At 45.7% G+C, this 21,771-nt stretch overlaps 1 protein-coding gene across 1 annotated transcript in view; it reads left to right on the forward strand.

The window, feature by feature from the left end:
• ari-1 (E3 ubiquitin-protein ligase ariadne-1) overlaps positions 1 to 21,771 on the forward strand; it is a 177,007-nt gene that overhangs the window by 11,656 nt on the left and 143,580 nt on the right. Inside the window, exon 2 of the mRNA XM_068356551.1 lies at positions 1,634 to 1,783. Coding sequence (XP_068212652.1) covers positions 1,634 to 1,783 — 150 coding nt within the window. The remainder of the gene's footprint in view (positions 1 to 1,633; positions 1,784 to 21,771) is intronic.

Consider the following 21,771-nt stretch of genomic DNA (forward strand, 5'->3'; position numbering starts at 1 on the left):
AAGGAAGGCCTGCTCGAGTTGCTGCAGTTGGGAGCAGAGAGAAAACGCATACCAGTTTCCTCAGAGGTGGACGTGGACCTTCCTCTGAAGGGCTCTGAAGGTTTCGTACCTTATCCAGTGCAGTTTTTCCAGTCCCGAGTTCTTTGACTAAACCTGACACAGTTCCAGCTGCCGATACAGCGCTCCCTCTTGTTCTGAGTTCGCTCAGCCTACGGAGGGGCAAAGTACGAGGCATGTTCCTGTTCTTCTTGGGAATCACCTTTCCTGTCTGCGGGTTAGGTCCTCCTCAGAGTAGTCTCCGCCACATGGGACTTTGAGAAGGCGACCAGCTTTACCCCTGCCTTCCTCGTCATCTGATGTTACTTGCTTCCACGAGACAGGTCTGTGAACTTTCTCATCTTCCCTACATCGGAGAGGTCTGAGTTTGAGTTCAAGAATCCCACGGTCACTGACCCGTGGTCTGACTAGGAGTCTGCGGCTTCCATGTTACAGACCTCTGTATCTGTGAGTATTATGTATTGAGTGGCAAATTTCTTGGTGGAAAAGGACGAGGCCAGGGTAGAGAGTGCTTGGTCCAAGGGCAGAAGAAAGGGATGTGAGTCCTGTTACATAATAGTACCTCTTCAGAAAAACTGGTGACAGAATTGTACAGTAGATGATCACTCTACTTTCAGGAAATCTTTCTGTGCCGATACCTGCATATCGACCTTGTTGAATGATTCCTTAGTTAGCTCTTGACAGAGCGAGTTCTGGTTGTTGTCTCGAACCCTGGGGAGCACAGCAGGCTTTATTACAGCTTTCCAGCCTATAATCAGGAACTTGGGGATGTTTAGAATGTAAGACTTGGACTATGCACAATCTGGACTGGTTGCTTACATAGTCAGGGAAGTCCTCAGTAGAGGATGCACCTCTATGGAGAGGAATTGTACGGCTTCTCTTCTTTCTGTAAGCGCAGTACCTAGCAAGCTCTGAAGAAGGTCAGGGATTAAAACTTATCCCTAGTCTCCCTATTTGGGGACTAAAAGGTCTTGAGGGTGAAAATTCATAGTTTGCTGAAGAGCTCCTGCAAGGAGAAGAAGGATCATCAGGATCTCTCCTATGAAGGCACCTACTGTATAAGGAGAGTTAACCAATCTCTTAGCCTTCCTATGGAGTCTCTTCTCTTCCCTCTTTGGGATCCCTTCAAGAAATGAGCAAAGGTCCTATGTCACTTCTGTACAGGCAATACCTTTAGAAGACTGAATCTGAAGGTGGTTGCCGAGATGAAAAATGCTCCAAAGATTGTTTGTTGCTCAGAAAGTCCAGATTTGCAGAGATGCCAAAAGCACATCTGTGCTATCTGGCAGCAAGAATCAAAGTGACCATTAAGTGTACTGGCAGAAGGGATAGGGCCTCCCCTCCGCTAACAGCTAACTACACTCCCTACTATTGCTGACACCTTGTTATAAGTTTTTAACTGCCTAGGTCCAGGTGTGCTTAAATCAATTCTCATATTAAAGGATGAAGGCTTGTATTTGTATATGGACAAATCATTTTCAAACTTTGATAGTAATTCGGTTATACTTTGCTGTATCTATATTTTGGAAATACTATTGTATATTTTTACTTCATTAACCATTTGTTTACTTTGCAGATACCCATCACAACTACCCGAATATTGCTCAACCACTTTAAATGGGACAAGGAAAAGCTCATGGAACGTTTCTATGATGGAGATCAAGAGAAGCTGTTTTTAGAGGCCCATGTTATAAGCCCGTATAAAGGCTCATGTAAAACACAGAAGGTATTGAAACTTTTATTCATTCAAACTGACTCATAAGGAAAACATGATTAGATAAGATTTGTGAAGCATTTTAGTGATAGGGGTTAAATTTGCTAAAACAGAAGTTAAAAAGTAGAAAAAAACGGTCTACAACTTTTTCAAGTTTTGTCTATCATAAGGTATGAATTTTTTTATGTACAGTGTAATTCATTAGTCTACAAAGTAAAAGTACAGCAATATTTCTTGTTACCTGTAGATTGTCTAAAATTATATCAGAAATACTTATGCCTTAGCTTGGTAACCCTAAAAGTGGCACTGAAAGTTAGTAGAAAAGCAATTATGGGTCTACAGAGCTGTTTGACATAGTCAAGCCACTTTTGTTTTGCCAACCATTGCAGATAAATGTTTTATGTTGTGCTGTTGTTTCCAATTGGCTTTGTTGCTGCTGGAGCTGTTCTTTTTTTCATTATGTACTTATGCTTAAGGTATGTACTTGTGAAGTATGAACACCAAAAGGTGGAAATGCAAAAGTGTCCTGGTAAAAGAGAGACTTGTTACAGGTTCATGTCATTAGTCCTTTCTAGCAAGATGGGTTTAAGAGGAAGATGATGGCAAAGAAGTATTCTATAATTATGGGGGGATTCTCCTTTGTTGATTCAGAAAGAGGTTTGTTCCGTAACTGGAATACAAACCACGCTTTGTTCCGTAACCGAAATACAAACCACGCTATTTACACAGGGTTTACCTTTTAGCGCAGCTGAAATGGCGAGCCATTAGAATTTAACGAGGGTGTATTACCCCCGCGCTAGTTAGCGGGGGGGTAGGGGAGTGGTAGCTAGCTACCCCTCCCCTCCCCTCCCTCACACACAGATGAATGCTCACTTTCACTTTTGGCTCGGACTGTGACAGACGTCTCTGTCTTGGTCCTCTCTTGGCAGCCATTGTTTGTTTTGTCTTTACTTAATCGCTTACTTTTCATTTACTCAATATATATGTAAACATGTTTTCATGTTTGTATACATATTTGAGTATAGAAATCAGTAAGTTTCCTTTTCAGATTTGTGTGTGTAGTGTACTTATCTACGTGGTGTCCTCGGCAGTTGGCCGCCACGGCGTTATGGGTGGCGATCGAGTTTGACATGTCTTTCTCTCTCTCTCTCTCTTGAGGTCGTTCACCCTTTTACTACGTGTACTACGCCCTTGTAGCTTCCTTTCCGTGTGGGGGGTTGCTACGCCGTACGTTTGTCTCAATTAATTTATGAATCTAATTGTATTTGTTGATTTTTCAGCTTTGTAGAACGATTCCTTTCGGGGTTTTCGTTCTTTCTTTAGTGTTCATTCATTTTTAAATTACATAATTACATAGTTACATAATTATAATTGTTATAATTCTGTTTTGGTTACAGCTCTCCTTCCGTGAGTCAATGGGAGAGCTCCACTGGGACTATGCGCAGAACGGTTTCTGGACCCTCTGCTTCCCCTGACGGAACTCCCGTGAGAGCTTCTCCCATGGCGCAGACTACTCAAGCAACCACACTGCGACATCTCTCCCGAACCGGGGCGTCGCTTCGGCTTCATGCCTGGAGACACTACGCCTCCTCCTCAAGAAGAGACAACCCGCTACAGTCGCGGTACGGAGGTCGCGTCATCTGCGATAGTCATCCACAGGGGTCTCCCAGGCAAAGTGAAGAGTCTAAGGTGGTTGGTGCCGTGGGAGATATACCTCTTCCCTTGAGGCCTCTTCTCCAGCAATAACGGTCTTATTGCCTTTCGGCGGGAGGAAACTCCTTTCCGCTCTCGGCAATGAAGCCTGTTGCTCAGCCTTTCCCTGACCTTCAGGCTGAAAGGAATAACTTTTTCCTTCCCGCTGGATCTATCCTCGCTCATGCGAAGCTACGATCGTCCCTGCCCTAGTCGGAGGAAGACCTCCAACTTGGAGCATGGCTCGGACTTTTAGTCCTTTAAGAGATCTTCTCAAGACCCTTTACGACAGGCCTCGGATTGTATTCCGCCTTGGGTCTCCTGCTCACTCTGGCCACGGCCAGTGTGTAAGCAATCTTCTTGGTCTCTTACGACTCCCCCCTTTCTAAGGAAGAGGGGAAGGCAACATTCAGGCTCGCTCCTGAGTTGTTGGCTAGACTCAGAATCTGGGGGTCCCGGCCCTTCAGTCCGATTCATTCAAGATTTCGAGTCTCCATTCTGTATCTGATGTCCCAAGACCTTCTCTTTCTTGCCAGTAAAGGAATCGAGAGGTTAGCGCTGGGAACAGCTGCAGTTTGTCCTCAGTTGCAGCCGATTTGGGAGCACAAGGAGGACATGGGGGGAGAGTCACCAGTATACCTCTTCAGCCCGGACTCAGGACATTCATCTCGACCTGTCTCCAGACCCTCCCCCGTCACGTCGCCCTACAGCACGATGTTGGATACATCGCAACGTCCCTCGCCTTCGAGTAATACTACTCTGTGACGCAGGTGCTACAAGCTGGAGTCTGGAAGCGTCTAATGACCTTCGCAGCCCGCTTCCTGCAGGGCGTGACCCACAGGAGTCTCGATACGTTTTTTATCGCTCTGTGGTGGCTACACAACAGCTGGTCTAACCTCAGGCTCCTTTTTGGACAGGTAGCAGAAGGTTGAGGGCATTGTTATCAGGTTTTAGTCTGCATGAACGAAAGAAGTATGTCTGGCCCTTATTTCTTTCTTCATCATCCCCTCTACGGGGAAGCAGCATCCTGGTCTCTGCATAGCTGACCTCAAACCTCTGCAGGTAAACCATGCTTCCTTGTGTTCCGAGTATTGAGTCAATACTGTCGCGTCCCCCATACCCTGACGAGGTGGTATTGGGAACGTCCTAACCCAGAGTTCCTTCTGGAACTCCAGGTCAACTGCCTAGGACGGGTCACACTACTTCCTTCACACACAAGCTTACGTAGGCCACATGGTTCCTTGCGAAGCAAGGAACTTGTGAGGTGCAGGGACTCCTTTTATCGAGTGCTACTCACTCGGATTCTGAGTCCCATGGTAAAGCCAAAGCCAGTATGGCTGGGGACTTTCCACCCTACCTAAGGGGTAAGTCACCCTGTGTAAATAGCGTGGTTTGTATTTCGGTTACGGAACAAATGACAAATTCGAAGATAATTTGTATTTTTCCTAACCATACAAACCTTAGCTATTTACACACATTTGCCCGCCAGCCCTGTCCCCCAAGACAAGTCCTACCTCTAAGTGAAAGTGAGCATTCATCTGTGTGTGAGGGAGGGGAGGGGTAGCTAGCTACCACTCCCCTACCCCCCCGCTAACTAGCGCGGGGGTAATACACCCTCGTTAAATTCTAATGGCTCGCCATTTCAGCTGCGCTAAAAGGTAAACCCTGTGTAAATAGCTAAGGTTTGTATGGTTAGGAAAAATACAAATTATCTTCGAATTTGTCATATTTAATAGGGGTATTACTTTCGGCGTAGCTGAAATGACGAGCCATTAATTTTTATCGAGGGTTTACTTCCCACACTGGTAGTTAGCGGGGGTAGGGGAGGGTAGCTTGCTAGCCCCCCCCCCCCTCTCACACCTGTGCTTGAGCCCACTTTGCTCTCGGCTTGGATGGTAGTCGACGTGTCCGCTCTCATCCTCGCCATCATTTGGCAGCCATTTAATGCTTTTGTCTTTTTCTCTTTCTAGTTCTGTTTGTGAAGTTTGCCTCTGCGATCATGCGCACCTGCCCTGGGTTTCCCGACCGCCCCTGTGGAACATTTATGTTGGCGGTCGAGACTGATCCTCACGCCCTTTGTCCTTCATGTAGGGGCCAACAGTGTGATAGCAACAACAGGTACAGTGAGTGTAGGAAGTGGTCTACCTCCCAGTGGGAGAGGTTTTCGCGACAATGGAAGAAGTCCAAACGGGATATTTCTCCTTCAAAGGTTTCTTTGAAAGGAGAAAAACCCAAGGCCTCTTCTTCCGTTGCCCAAACCTCCTCCGAAGCTCCACTCGGTCGGTCTCTTTCGAGAAACCGTCGAGTGGTAGCGTAGACCGATGTACTGTTTACCAACCTCGGGGCTCGAGAGATTATGTTGCTACCTCTAGCGAAGCAGCTCCACCTCTCCCCCTAGGGAGGATATGTCACCAAACCCCCCCCCCCCCCTTTCAGCTTTGGTCCTCCTTGGGGCTTACGGATTTGCCCTCCAAGGAGGTGTTGCTCAACTACATCCGATTGGGTGCCGCTGTCAAGCAATCGCCGTCACCAGCAAAAGTTGATCCTTTGTCTCTTGTCGACGTTGTGGTGTCAGAGGTATCCAATGCGGTATCACCCATCACCTCTGCCTCTTCAAACCCGACGGTAGCTGACGGCTTAGTTTTCCCGTCTCTGTTCAACCTACGAGGGCGAAATTGAGTTCATCGTCAGTCTCTCCTGCTGGTGTTTTTTCCCCTCGGGGGAGTTCACTTACAGAGACTCCTCTTCGGAGGACTGCAGAAGGTCAACTTGCTGATCCAACGGCTCCCAGAGGGCGCATTCGTCGGAAGGCTCGCCTTCCGCTTCACCAAAGAGGCCTTCCTTCACCTGCGGTGAGGAGGCGCCTCTTTGGTTCATCACCTTCAATGCAGTCTACCGTAGAAGAGCCTCGAGACCAATCACCTATCACTGTTCTTGCACTGGTCCTGGACCTTTCTGCAGATCGTTCGTGATCTCCTTCAGTGGAAGGTCGTCCTTTTAAAGGACACGTCGACCTTCCACCCGACAGACCTGCCGACCTGCCGTCACCTTTTTTACATAGGCTTAACAAAGCTTCACCTGAGCACGCTAAGGCACGCCAACCAGATACGCACTATGCGCCAACAAAACCTGACGAGCGCTCATTAGTAGTTCGTCAGGCCCCATCACCAAACCCTAACACAGGGCATCAAGGGCGTATGCGCCAACCTGCGCATACGTCCCAACAGGAGCATAGCTCCTTCATGCGCTATGCACGCCCTCATGCACATACACGTCCACGTTCTCCTGCACGCCAGGTCTTGCCTGAGCCTAAGCGCAAACATTCCCCTATGTGTTCGTGCCCAGCTGCGCGCCAACTCTCACCTGCGCGCCAGCGCTCTCCTACGCGCCAGCAATCTCCCGCGCGCCATCAGTCTCCTGCCTGCGCGCAAACGCGCCCAACAGCTAACTCTCCTGTGCACCAATGATCTACTGATCTGGGCGCTGCGGGAAGTCAACAAAGCTGGCTTCTCCCACGCGCCAACTAGTACTGTCGCGCCAGCCTTCTCCCGCACACATCTGCGAAGATACGCACGCGCTCGCCTATCCTCTCCAAAGGATTAGCGCCAACGTTCTATCGCACGCCCACGCGCCTCACATGTTTCAACTGCTGGGGATCTTTCTCCTGCTCGTGCGCGCCCTACGGCTGGTACAGGTACGTGCAAACTCTCGCCCGCGCACTCATCCTGCGTGCCCGCGCACGCGAATATTCTCCCGCGCACGCGTATACGCGAATACTCTCCCGCATGCGTATATGCGAATACTCTTCCCGCACTCGCATACGCGAATACTCCCGCGCGGGCATACGCGAATACTCTTCCGCGCGCACATACGCGCCAACAGTTTCCCCCGCACGCTCCCATGCACCAACAGTCTCCCGTGCACCGGCAGTCTCCTGCGCGCGAGCCCCGGTATTCTCCCTTGCGCGAGCCTCATTATTCTCCTTCACGCGAACGTCAATATCCTCCCGCCCACGAGATTGCTGAACTACGCACGGCAAGGTCGCCATCACCTCATTCCCCTCCCCGCAAGCGCATACCACCGCGCATTGTGGGAGAAGGGAAACATCTAGAGGGGTTCAGGATCCCAAAGCCATCACAGGCGAACCCACCAATGATGAGGGCTCCTCCCAGGGATCCTTCAATTCCTGTCCCTTCAAAGGGTATGTCTGACCGCATCTGTCAGCCAACAGCCCTGGTTCGGTGCACTAATCAGAGCCGTAACGCAGGCTTTCAAGCCTGTCTTCTCTGAATAAGGGCACAGGTCCATGGCGGCTTCTACCCCTTTGAAGAGAAAAAGAGGAATTCCAGACACGGTCACTTCCCCAAGGGCGAAACTGACACCACGCAGACCTTCGAGGCAGGTTCCTTCTTTTCCCCAGACGGCCTCTCCTTCCCTTTCGGACGAAGATTTCCCGTCCCGAGGGGAATCACGTGAGGAGAGACTTTCCCCCATCGCACCAATGGGGGAAACCTCCCCTCGCGCCGAGGGGTCTACTCAGTCTGGGATTGAAAGGAACATGCCACCCTCGTCAATGTTGGAGTCCTACATCCTTCCCAGGAAGGAATCTAAGGACTCCAAAGCATTGCCGAAGTCCTCTACTAGGACTAGGATGGAGCCAGCTAGCCACTCAGGGAACGTCCGCGACTCTCCCCAAGAAGAGCTTTTGGGGACGGGAGACTTTGCTGCAAGTCCTACTACAGGAGGAGACCAGCAAGAGTCAGAATATGCGTTTTGGTAAGTTCTGACAAATGAGGGCTCTCAACGGGTTTTCCGACCCAGAGATCCCTCCTTGAGAGGGCAAGGACACGGTCTTGGACCGTTTCTTTGGTACTCAGAAACCCTGTTAACTCTTAACCTTGGTCTTAAGGGGTTAAGAGTACCAGGGACAAGATCTCTCTACAGCTCTCCGAGATGTCTTCCTCCAACCGTTCCAGTGCCACCAACAAGATCCTCCCACCTCCTCGCGTACAGCAGAGGAGGTACTTCGAGATCCTTGAGGAGCCTTGTTTAGCTCTTCCTCTTCACCACTCACTGGAAGAGCTTACCAGGGGAGTCCCTCTTGATAGACTCTCCAACCGGCAGGTCTCGTTCTTGGCAGCCGAGATCCTCAACCAGGAGAAAGTTGCGAAGTGTGCTATGCAAGCCACTTCGTGGCTCGATATCTGGTTGGGGACCTTAGGTATCCTGGTACGTTCTGAGGATTTCTCCAAAGAACGTACCAGGTAAGCTATGGAAACCTTCCTTCTCTCAGGTACTCGCACGATCGAGTTTCTGGCCCACCAAGTCTCGAACTTGTGGGTAAATACCATTCTGAAACGTTGGGATGCAGTAGCTGAGAGATTCCATCAGAAGGTCCCTAGCACCTAGATCAATAGGCTCAGACATTCCTCTCTAGAGAGATCCATCTTGTTCGAGCCTAAGGATGTGGAACATGCCGCTGAGAGGTGGAGGAAGTCTCATCAAGACTCCCTTCTTCATAGGGCTTTAACATCCAAGCCCTATAAGCCTCCAGCACCACAGCAGTCCCGTCCAGTCAGGACCACTAAAACGACAACAGCAGCGAAGACCTTGGTGTCTAAGCCCTTTCCTGTCAGAAAGGAAAGGCAAAAAGTCCTCCAGGGGAGGCAGGAATCCTAGAGGGAGCAGCCGAGGTCGCAAACGCTAGGATAGGCAGTCCCCTTGCATGTCCACCAGTGGGGGGATGCCTACAAAGTTGCTCAAACAGGTGGAAGCAACTCGGGGCCGATTCTTGGACAATCTCTGTGATCAGTCTAGGATATTACGTCCTGTTCATAACATCTCTACCTCCCCTGACGACAAATCCAGTGTCATTGAACTCCCTTGCCATGGGATCGGCAAGGGGGCAAGCCCTTCGGGCAGAAGTCCAGACCATGTTGAAGAAGGGCGCTCTCCAAGAGGTCCTCGACGGATCTCCAGGCTTCTTCAGTCGACTCTTTCTTGTAAAGAAGGCGTCTGGAGGCTGGAGACCAGTCATCGGCCTCTCAGCTCTGAACAAGTTTGTCAAACAAACTCCGTTCAGCATGGAGACGGCGGACACGGTCAGACTAGCAGTAAGATCGCAAGACTTCATGTGCACACTGGACCTAAAGGACGCGTACTTTCAGATCCCAGTCCATCTGTCTTCAAGGAAGTACTTAAGATTCAGCCTAGACAACAGAAAGTACCAGTTCAAGGTGCTGTGCTTCGCTCTCTCCACAGCACCACAAGTGTTCACCCTAGTTTCATCTTGGGCACACGGATTGGCATCCGTCTCTTCCGTTATCTGGACGACTGGTTAATCCTAGCAGACTCGGTGTCAACCCTTCTTCAACACCGAGACAAACTTCTGAGACTTTGCCAAGATCTGGTGATCATGGTAAATCTCGAGAAGTCTTCATTGCTTCCCACTCAAAGACTGGTATACCTAGGCTTGATTATAGACACCAATCTCCTCAAAGCCTTTCCCTCTTAACGAGAGAATGCCTTGATGAAGTCATTGGGCTTCAGCACGGCATATCATTCCCGTGCTGAAGGCTTGTGACGGGCAAGAGGGCTCTCGAACTGGGGAATTTCTTTTCCTCAGTTTGACTCTAAATTTCTCTTTCTTTTTCTATTACCTCTTATTGCTTATCCCTCCTTCATAATTATCAGCTGTCTCCAACCTTGCTGTCAAAACTCTTTTACCCATTTCACTGTCCAGGTTTTTTAGAGGGGACATTGTATCCATGATCGGTTTTTATTTCAAAATCAATTGTGGGAGCTGTGGTGGTCTTGCCAACTGCCCGAAAATGTTTGGACACCTAGGAGTGTCAGTATTCCCATACTGGCACGCGGAACTATCTCTTAGGAAATTTGGCCTTCGGATTCCAGGGGTTGGCGATTTTATAGAGATAGGACTCTCGGCATTCTGTCCGGTTTGCCTGCCACTATGATTAGAGTGGGGATGATTGTATTCTTGAAATGCTCTCAGTCCCATCAAGCGGGTTTGGCATACACTTGAGCCACTCTAATCATAGTGGTACCATCCCTTTGTGGTAGGGTAGGGAGTGGACATTTGGTAAGCAGCTTTCACAGGTGTCATTGGTGGAGAAATTAATTCCAGGAAAGGCTAACGGTGTCTTCTTTGGAATTTCAGACAGTCTTAATTTTTTCTCTCCCTTAAACTATATTTTTTTCCATTGTTTTTTTTTTCATTGTTATTATGACCCCTTCCCTCCCCCTGAAAAAATAATTAATGAGTAAACTTAATATTCCCCGTACCCCTGGATCAAATGGCGAACCCCAGACACCGTTGACGACTTCTGCTTGTTTAAATAGGGAAAGCTCTGTTGACAACCTCGGCAATAAAAAGGATTCCTCCAACAATACTTCTTTGACCAGTGTTGTTAAAGACAATTTATCGGCACTGGTGGAAAATGATGCTTGCAATAACCGTAATACTTTACCCTCTGGTTCTGGCTCATTACCAGATCCAACAAAAAATCTGAAAATTCTCCACTTAAAAAACATACCAATTGGTTGTAGCTATGACATAATTCATGAAGCCTTCTGTAGATTTGGAGCAATCAAAGAAATTTTAATGGAGCTTAATGGTAGTAAAGGCTTTTGGGAAGCTTGGGTATCATTTTCAAGTTTTGAGATTGCTTTAGAAGCAAATAAAAATTTAGAGAGCATAAAAATTGACAATTGTTTGATTTCTGGGGCTTTATGTGATAAAGCACCAAGACACCTAGAGATATATAAACCAGAAGAATGGATGGAAAAAGAAATAGAGCATAGACTTCCAGAAGTAAGAACCCCCAAGCCCCCAACATGGATAATTGCATCTGGAAAGATAGATAATTATAACTATTATAAGATTAGTAAATTTATACAAAAAAAAGTTGGTTTAATTAAAAGTAAGGATATTAGTAGATACGGTAAGCAATCTGTTTTGATTAATGCAAAATCAGACACTCAAGCTCACATGCTTTGTGGCATGAAGATTTCAGAAATTGATCCTATTAAGGATATTAAACCACATATGAGCTTCAGCTATGGTAAAGGAGTAGTTTTTGATAAAGATCTATATGAATTCTCAGAACCAGAAATTCTGGACATGTGCCCTGCTAATGTTTGGAAAGTAAGTAAGATCCCTCAAACAAGCATGGTAGTTTTAACATTTGAAACCCCTGTTATACCAGATCATATAATTATTGAGAATGAAAGAGTACGTGTTCGAGAATATAAACCTAGGCCTTTACAATGCTTTAATTGTTTCAAGTACGGTCACCCTTCCCGGTACTGCAATAATACGAAGATCTGTATTAACTGTTCTTTGTTAGAACATGGCCAATGCAACAGAGATACAACCTGTGCAAACTGTAAAGATAATCATAAACCAAATGATAAAAGATGTAGAGAATACAAGAATGAAGAATCTGCAATCTTGAAAGCAAATGCTGAACATATAAGTGTAGGTTATGCAAAGCATTTACTCAATCAGCAACTTAATTTTGCTCGCGCGGTTAAGATGCCAACAAAAGATTATAATTCACTACCCCTTACTACCACAGGGGGACCAGTGGCAGCACCTGGCCCGTCAGGTGCATCTCCCTTAGTGGTAGTAGCCCAGCCATCTGGGTCAAGTGCTCAGGCTATAAAAGCCAGAGCACAAACCTCCAAAGAGGTCAATATGGTGTCCAACACACCAAAAGTATTGTCACCGATAGGAGCATCTCCCCTAGAGGTAGTAGCCCAGCCTTCTGGGTTAAGTGCTCGAACTGTTGAAGTTCTAGCACAATCCTCCAAGGAAGCCAATGTGGCTTCCACCACCTTAAATGTATTGTCTCAGGCAGAATCTCTACCTGATTTGATGGAGATTGGAAAACAAGATCTTCCAAAGAGGAAAAGGTCCCCATCATCCTCACCTTCATCTAAGTCAGGTAAGTGCCCTACTGCTCATGATCCTAAGGTTGACTCTTATAAAGATCCTAGAAAGAAAGAAAAGAAGAGTGGTGGCCTAGTAAAGCCTTCCATCTCCAGGCCTTACATGGCTTCATCTGAAAAGTCCCAAAAGACAAATGAGACAAAGAAAAATAATAACAAAAGATAATGTCTATCATCCAGTGGAATTGCAGAGGTCTAAGTACTAGCATTGAGCAAATAAAAACTTTAACCAGGGACTCAGACACGAAGGTAATTTGCCTACAGGAAACCAAGATCAGTGACAAACCATTTAATCCTGGACTCAATTATCATTTTTGTAGATCCCCTCCTTTGCAAGCTGCAAGAGCTCAAGGTGGTACAGGTTTTATTATTCACAAATCTGTAAAATTTGAAACAATCCCACTCAATACACCACTACAGGCATGTGCAGTTAGAACTCATATCGGGAAAAAAATTACTTTATGCTCGCTATATATTGAACCATCTTTAGAACTTTTCCTCTTAGATCATGCTGGTAATCCAAGAAGGCTTAGACTTTCTGACCTCCAAGACTTGATCAATCAGCTTCCTGCCCCTTTTATTTTAATGGGTGATTTTAATGCAAAGCATACTTTATGGGGTGGAAATGTGTGCGATAGATGGGGTAATCTTGTTGAAGAATTAATCGACAACAATGATGTAATACTAATGAATGATGGTTCTCCAACTAGGTATGATGTATTCCACAACTCTACATCAGCCATTGATTTGTCAATCTGTTCCTCATCCATTCGATTGGACTACCTTTGGTCAGTAAATGAACACCTACATGGCAGTGACCATTGGCCAATAATGTTAAATTATGTCCATAATCTTCCTTCTCAGTGTCCACCAAAATGGAAGATAGATGAGGCAGACTGGGCAGCTTATGAAAACTGTTCACACACTGATAAAGAATATGATGAATTTACATCTCCAGTGCATGCCTATCAACATCTTGAAAATACTATTGATGATAATGCTAGCAAGTTTATACCTAAACATGCGGTTTACCTCATCGCTCTGTAGTTCCTTGGTGGAGTAAAGAAAGTGCCAACGCAAGAAAAGTGACCCGAACTTGCTTCAGAAGATACTTGAGGACAAACTATTTAGCAGATAGAATAGCATATCTCAGAGCCTGTGCCAAACAAAAAAGAATTTTTAAAAAAGCAAAGAGAGCATCTTGGAAGAAATATATATCTAATATTAATACCAAAACTCCTTCAAAGGAAATATGGGACAAGATTAGAAAACTTCAAGGTAAATTCGTCCCTAAGCCTCTACCAATATTAAGGGAAAATAATAGATATATATCTGACCCCAAAGATGTAGCAGAGGTTCTTGCTAAGCACTTTGCTCATGTATCAAGTGCTGACAACTATTCCCCAGCATTTCAACAAATTAGAGCATCAACATCTGTTGTTCCTCCTGCTTCTTCAAATACTGAAGCTTTTAACCTGCCTTTTAGTATGGAGGAGATGCAAAATGCTATCTCCAGCTCTTCTTTAACTGCCCCAGGTGAGGATGGCATCCGGTATGAAATGATATCACATCTTACAGTGGATACCAAGGAATTTTTATTAGAAACCTTTAATGGTCTATGGGCTTCCCATACATCTCCTGATTCCTGGCATACTTCAATTGTAATTCCAGGCCACAAGTCTGGTAAAGACCCAGAACTGCCATCTAGTTATAGGCCCATATCCTTGACCAGTTGCATATGCAAACTATTTGAGAGAATGATCAACAACAGACTTGTGTGGTATCTAGAATCAAAAAATCTTTTATCTAACAGACAGTTTGGTTTTAGGAAGAACCGAAGTACTCTAGACCCTTTGCTGATGTTATCAAGGGAAATTTCAAATGCTTTTTCTAACCAAAACCAGGTGGTGGGTGTCTTTTTTTACCTCGAAAAGGCATATGACACCACCTGGAGGGCAATTGGCCTCGTGGGGTATAGGAGGACATATGTTCTCTTTTATTGAAGAATTTTTATCAAACCGCTCCATTAAAGTGAGAGTAGGGTCAGAACTATCTTCATCCTACATGCAAGAAGAAGGTGTCCCCCAAGGCAGCGTATTGAGTGTGACCTTGTTTGCTGTTGCTATTAATAGTCTAATGAGTCACATACCTCCTGGCATACAAGGATCACTATTTGTCGATGACTTTGCAATTTATTGTAGTGGATCATCTGCACTACAAGCATGCCAAAATCTTCAAATTGCAATAAATGCTGCTTCCGCATGGGCAAATTCTCGCGGATTCATGTTTTCTCCTCAGAAGACCAAAGCCATTCGCTTTACTCGTACCCGTAAAAGGGAAGAGATCCCCACCCTTTTCTTAAATGATTGTATTTTGCCATATGAGGATAGTGTCAAGTTTCTTGGAGTCATTTTCGACAAGAAAATGACATTTGGTCCCCATATAAATGACCTATCTATCAGGGTTAAGAAGTCACTGAACATTCTGAAAGTGATATCGCATTTTGATTGGGGTGCTGATAGAACAACTTTGCTTAGAATTTATACATCTTTGTGTCTGAGCAAGTTAGACTATGCATGCCAAATATATGGGTCAGCTACAAAGACTTTACTTGGAAAACTTGATATTGTTCACAATGCTGGGCTTCGCATCTGCACAGGTGCTTACAGAACATCTCCCATTGACAGTCTCTATGTTGATTCTGGCATACCTCCCCTTTCCATTCGCAGAGAGGAGTTGAGTTTGAGGTTTTTAGCTAGGTCCCTTGCTGTGAGAAACAATCCTAACTGTAAATATGTTAGGGCGCCTTTAGATCGGGCTCCTAACAGATCTAGAGTGCCTAAGCCTTTGGAAGTACAGCTGAAAAATGATGCTAGAGAAGTAGGCTTGTTAACAGCACAGATAGCAGAGGTAGGATATCCCAAGTCTCCTCCTTGGTGTAATCCACCTGTTAAAGTATGTTTTACGGCAGGAGGGAAAAATACCTTACCTAGTAGGGTAATGAAAAGTGAGTTTTTAAATCATGCTGCTCAACATCATGGGAAACATGTTTTTACAGATGGCTCCAAATCGGCTGCAGGAGTTGGAAGTGCAGCTGTGGTGGGGGATATTGTTATTAGAAGGAAACTCCCATACTCTTGTTCAATTTTTACTGCTGAGCTGTACGCAATAATTCTCGCAGTCCAACATATTTTTAAAAATGGCAACCAAAATAGTTTTTATACAATTTTTACGGATTCCAATAGTGTTTTACTCTCATTAAAACAAATTATGCCAGGCCATCATCTAGTACAAGAGGTGCAGGACTGGTTAGTACTTCTGCAATCTAGGAAGAGTATCAGTGTTCACTTCTGTTGGGTCCCTGCCCATGTTGGGGTGGATGGGAATGAACAAGTAGATAAGGCAGCAAAGGAAGCTTCAGGGCTAAGTAATCCATCCCCCTTGAGTATTCCTTACAAAGATCTTAAAAGTGAGATTCATCTTTACTGTAAAAATAAGTGGCAAGCTCGATGGTCTGAACTGACCACCAATACAAAATTGAAACAAATCCACCCATTGGTGGATAAATGGTCATCTTGTAATTCTACAAGTAGAAGAGATACCATTATTTTAACTAGGCTGCGTATTGGCCATACACATGCAACGCACAATTATTTAATGAAGAGTGGGGAAGGGAGACAGGCCCCTCTTTGTAATACCTGTCAAGTGACAATGGATGTTAAACATATTTTAGTCGATTGTCCTGTTTTTAATCTCCAGAGGAGGACACATTTACTCCAGGACAAACCGTTAAGAGATATACTGGGGGAAAACTGTAATACCCTGAACTTAAGAAAATTTATACAAAGTATTGGGTTATATTACGAGCTATAATTGATTTTATTAATTTATTTATTTATTTTACCCTTTTAATCCCTATTTATATCACATCTAGATTTTATTATATGAAAGTGTTACGATTTGTATTAAAGGTTAAAATGATACTAAATGGTGTGAGTGTACAGATATGATTGAATGATTTTCGTTGTATAGCGCTGAATGGCCTTTGATGCCCCAGTGCTTGGCTTAATGCCTAAATCCCATATTCAATTCAATTCCTCAAAGCCTTCCCATCAGACAACAGGATAGCAAGGCTGAGGAGGGTCGCAAGACCTTTTCTCAGACGAGAAGAACTTTCAGCCCAATCGTGGTTACGTCTCCTCGGTCACCTTTCATCGCTGGCCCGACTAGTTCCCAATGGTCGCCTCAGGATGAGATCCCTCCAGTGGCGACTCAAGTCCAGGTGGAATCAAGCGTACGACTCCCCGGACATCCAGATCCCCATGGGACCTGCGGAACTAATGGATCTCCAGTGGTGGGTGGCAGACGAGAACCTACAAAAAGGAGTGGACCTTCTCGTCCTCCCCCCCGATTTGATGCTGTTTTCAGACGCTTCAAAAAAAGGGTGGGGGGGCCCACGTGCTGCACCACACGACCTCAGGCCTCTGGTCAGAGTCAGAAAAGTACCTCCACATAAATCTCCTAGAGATGAAGGCTGTCTTTCTGGCCCTTCAACAGTTCCAACAGTACAGTACCTGACAAGTCACTCTGTGGTGGTGATGAGCAACAACACCACAGTAGTGGCCTACATCAACAAACAAGGAGGTACCTCCAGTGGCGACTCAAGTCCTGGTGGAATGAAGCGTACGACTCCCCGGACATCCAGATCCCCATGGGACCTGCGGAACTGATGGATCTCCAGTGGTGGGTGGCAGACGAGAACCTACAAAAAGGAGTGGACCTTCTCGTCCTTCCCCCCGATTTGATGCTGTTTTCGGACGCTTCAAAAAAGGGTGGACCTCAGGCCTCTGGTCAGAGTCAGAAAAGTACCTCCACATAAATCTCCTAGAGATGAAGGCTGTCTTTCTGGCCCTTCAACAGTTCCAACAGTACCTGGCAAGTCACTCTGTGGTGGTGATGAGCGACAACACCACAGTAGTGGCCTACATAAAAAAACAAGGAGGTACTTTTTCGCAGCAACTATCCCATCTAGCAGTAGAGATACTGAGATGGGCCGAAATCCACTCGATACCAATATCGGCACGGTTCATTCCGGGCAAAAGGAATGTGCTTGCCGACAACCTGAGCAGAGCATCTCAGATAGTGAGTACCGAGTGGTCTTTGGATCATCTAATAGCCAACAAAGTCCTGACCTTGTGGGGTTCTCCGACTATGGACCTCTTCGCAACGGCCCTGAATTTCAGGCTCCCGCTGTACTGTTCCCCAGTCCCAGACCCCAAGGCTCTCTGGCAAGATGTTTTCCAACAACGGTAGGACAACATCGACGTTTACGCCTTTCCCCCGTTCTGTCTGATGAGGAGGGTACTCAACAAGACCAGAACATCGGTCATTCTTTCAATGACCCTCATAGCTCCGCTATGGCATCACGCGGAATGGTTCCCTGACCTTCTGCAACTCCTAACGGAGCCACCAAGAGAACTCCCTCCACGACACAATCTACTCAAACAACCACATGCCAACATCTTCCACAAAGCCGTAGGTTCACTACGGCTTCACGCCTGGAGACTATCCAGCATCTCCTCTCTGAGAGAGGATTTTCGCAACAAGTTGCGATCAGGATGTCTGGACACCTGCGAAAGTCTTCAGCAGCAGTCTACCAGGCAAAGTGGAAAGTCTTCTGTGGTTGTTGTCGTGGAAGGGGTATCTCTCCACACGATGCCACTATTCCAACAATAGCGGAGTTCCTCGTGTATTTGCGTGAAGAAATGGCCTATCAGTCTCGGCAGTGAAAGGCTATCGCTCAGCCTTAAGTCTAGCCTTCAGGCTCAAAGGAATGGACATTTCCTCATCGCTAGAACTTTCTGTACTCATACATAGTTATGAACTTACCTGCCCTCAGTCGGAAGTGAGACCTCCCCCATGGAACGTGGTTCGAGTTCTCAGGTTTCTTAAGAGACTTCCCTATGAACCATTACGCCAGGCATCAGATCGCTACCTAACCTGGAAGACGGTATTCCTGCTAGCTTTGGCCTCGGCCAAGCGAGTCAGCGAACTTCACGGTCTCTCGTATGACATCGCCCATTCAAGGGGATGGGGCGAGGTAACGTTCAGCTTCGTCCCTGAGTTTATTGCTAAGATTCAGAATCCAGGAGTAGCGGATCCTCGATTCGACTCCTTCCGGATTTCTAGTCTCCGTACTGTAACAGATGACCCAAACCATCTCTTACTATGCCCAGTAAGGAGCTTGAGGCTGTACCTCAAAAGAACAGCTGCAGCCTGCCCTCGTGCACTATTCGTCAGCACAGGAAGGACTAAGAGGAGGGTCACCAAGAACACCATCTCTGCATGGATTCGCAGGTCATTGACCTGGCTCTGAATCCAGACCCTCCTCCGTCACTTCGCCCCAGAGCACATGATGTCAGGGGCATAGCTACGTCCCTGGCCTTCAAAAGAAATTTTTCAGTGACGCAGGTTCTTCAAGCTGGGGTGTGGAAATGTCAAACGTCATTCACATCCCACTACCTGCAAACGTGACCCACAGGAGACTCGATACGTTCGCTATCAGTCCTGTGGTGGCTGCACAACAGGTGGTTTAAAACCTCAAGCTCCTTATTGGACAAGTAGCAGAAGGTTGAGGGCATTGTTACCCGGTTTTAGTCTGCATGAATGAAAAGGTTTGACTGGCCCTTATTCTTTTCTATATCTTCATTATTTGAAAATGACCTTAGGTAACATTGAACCTTGCTATAAAGTTCCCGAGAACGTTGTGAAAACACAATGTACATACAAATTCAAGTAAACAAACACATGCATTATAACTTCTATACATCTTTGGAAACTCTGGCTGCTGTTCTCATAGGAGTAGATTTCATTCAACTACGCTCTACCAATGTCTTCTATTTCTGCCAGACGTACGAGATTTCAAAACATAAGTGAAAAATATCGATATATATATGCAAAAATAAACACAAAAGACAACTCTGTCAAACTCAACTCAGTCATGCAGACTACACAGTAAGGATGGCGTCTTCATTTAAAGACCGCTATATCTTCTTTATTTGTAAAAATAATTGGCTGAAACTTCTGGAGAGCATGTATAATATGTTTATGCATAAATAGAAGCAATAAAATGATTTTCGATTTCTGAAAGTTGGTATGTCAAAACACCATGGCAGACGGTCCCCTTAACTTGTATAATTAACTTTTTATCTCCGACGTAGGAGACCAAGGAAATTTTTCTGGTTATGTTCCAGAAGTTTTTTCCCTTGTACATGTGATACATAAATCTATGCGTACACCTCATAATTTTTCAGCTGTACTCGATCGTTCTCCCCATAGGCCACTATTGCAGTTCTCTGGGATGTGTTATTCCCCTTCTAAGACCATCTTGTCACCCACTCTGGGTCCTTTAGGTCCATCTTCTACTAATAGGGAGACAGTGAACTATTTTTTCCCTAAAAATCCTTTGTACAGAAAGTTCAGTATCATTTGAGAGCTGACACTGGCTTGTCAGCACGTCCACAATCCTGTTGTTCGCCCTGTAACTTATCGTTTCGGGGGTTCTCCTTTACCCAGAACCTTGCGCTCTCCTCCAGTATTCCCTTTGGAGGATGGCAATCATTCCTCGGTGGATTATCAGTCCCAGCATTCAGACAATAGAAAAGATTCTTCTATTTTAGAAGTAAGACCAACGACTCAATCTAGCGATAGAAAACGAGTGGATCCTTATCCCTCATTCTCTCAAATTGGTCCTCCTGGACTTCCAGCACCTAGTGTTTGATCCCTACCTCTCCTCCAAACTGTGTAGCAATCCTTAAGCATAAACCTGATCCAAGTTTGTTTCGACATGAATCCAAACCTATTCCCTCTCTACAGTGGTGAATGCTGAAAACTAGCCTACTGTCGTGTAACGAGCCATTGTAGTCTACCCTCCAGTGGGCGCCCCCTGTTATCCCAGTCAGGTCCTACCTAACATCTCCAGATAGTACATCTAGTATCAAAAGGACCTAGACTCTTAAATTTCCCGTGATCAAGTCTGTTCTTGTGAGGGAATATTCAGAGCTTATGACAGTTTTGCCAATAGGAAATGGAGAGATACGAAACGTATTTACCTTTCTAAGGGATACTTGTCATTGGGAGGAGGAGTTCTCGTTTGCTAACATTTTTTGATGTTCTTCAATCAAGTTTCGGGAGCAGCGAACTGTTTGGGCCGCATCCAGATCTTCGTTTGGCCCTGGGGTAACCCTTCACGCGATTCCTGCCATAAATTATAGGAAATTTACCTTCTAGAGTGATCCATAGCAGAACATGCACATAACTACCTGCCTTGACAAATGTGATTGAAGATACATCTCAATGTTGTCCTTTGGAAGTACTGTACTTAGTTGATTGTGACTGATCTTTGGTGATCGATTGATTGCTTGACAGCAATCTACTAGGGAGATTCGCTGTAATGCTATTACCTGCTAGAAATTATGGGCTACTTCGGTGTTTACCGATCCGAAGCAGACAGACATAACCAACTCTCGTTGTAGCAAAGGCAGGTGGATGACTGGGTTCACCTTCCCTTCACAGAAAGTTGCTTGCAACTAATATTTCTTGACCGCAATCGACTTGAATGTTTACTTGTTGAGCAATCTCTCAGTGCCCTCGGCCCCTCAGATGAAAGTTTATCTTTTGCTTGAGAGTTGAATGATCCTTATTACTCTCAATTGTCTGATAAAATCAAAGTAAAGACTAGTTTCCCCCTGAAAGGATTGCTGGTACAAACTCTCTCTCCTTTCCTCGAGTCATAATACGAGCTATAGCATGCCAAATCGGGCTCCGGGGAAGGAAGTCAACGGCGCCTCCAACTGTAGGGTAAGTGGAAGTTGGGATCGCGCTCGCTAGAAAAGTCGTTACTCTCACCCGTCTCATAGGGAGAGGATGGCACAAAATGAGGGGATGATAATAAGACCCTAGAGTCCGATCCCAGGACGGCCCTAGTTCTTTGCGCGAATGGACACATCACGCTTCTTTTCTTCTATTATTGACTAGACATTGAGTGACTTTGACCACTTGTTATCACTGAGGATATCCTCCAAGGATGTATCTAGAGTTATCCTTTAAGAATTGGTCTGTCCATATAGAGTGTAAGGCACCGGCCTATGCTCAACCCCTCAGGTGTTCACAAGAACATCTATTCTAGTTGCAACCAGGTTCCCTTCTTGTCCCTTAGACGAGTGATAAATTCGAGCAGACTCGATGGAGGGGTTTCTCCGACATTTGAGTCAACCCATTCAGGATAAAACTGTGAGAATTCATCCAGGAAATCTCCATGAGAACTAGCTTTTTAAAAA

Source organism: Palaemon carinicauda, chromosome 2 (assembly GCF_036898095.1).
Source record: "Palaemon carinicauda isolate YSFRI2023 chromosome 2, ASM3689809v2, whole genome shotgun sequence".
Taxonomy (NCBI): Eukaryota; Metazoa; Arthropoda; class Malacostraca; order Decapoda; family Palaemonidae; genus Palaemon; species Palaemon carinicauda.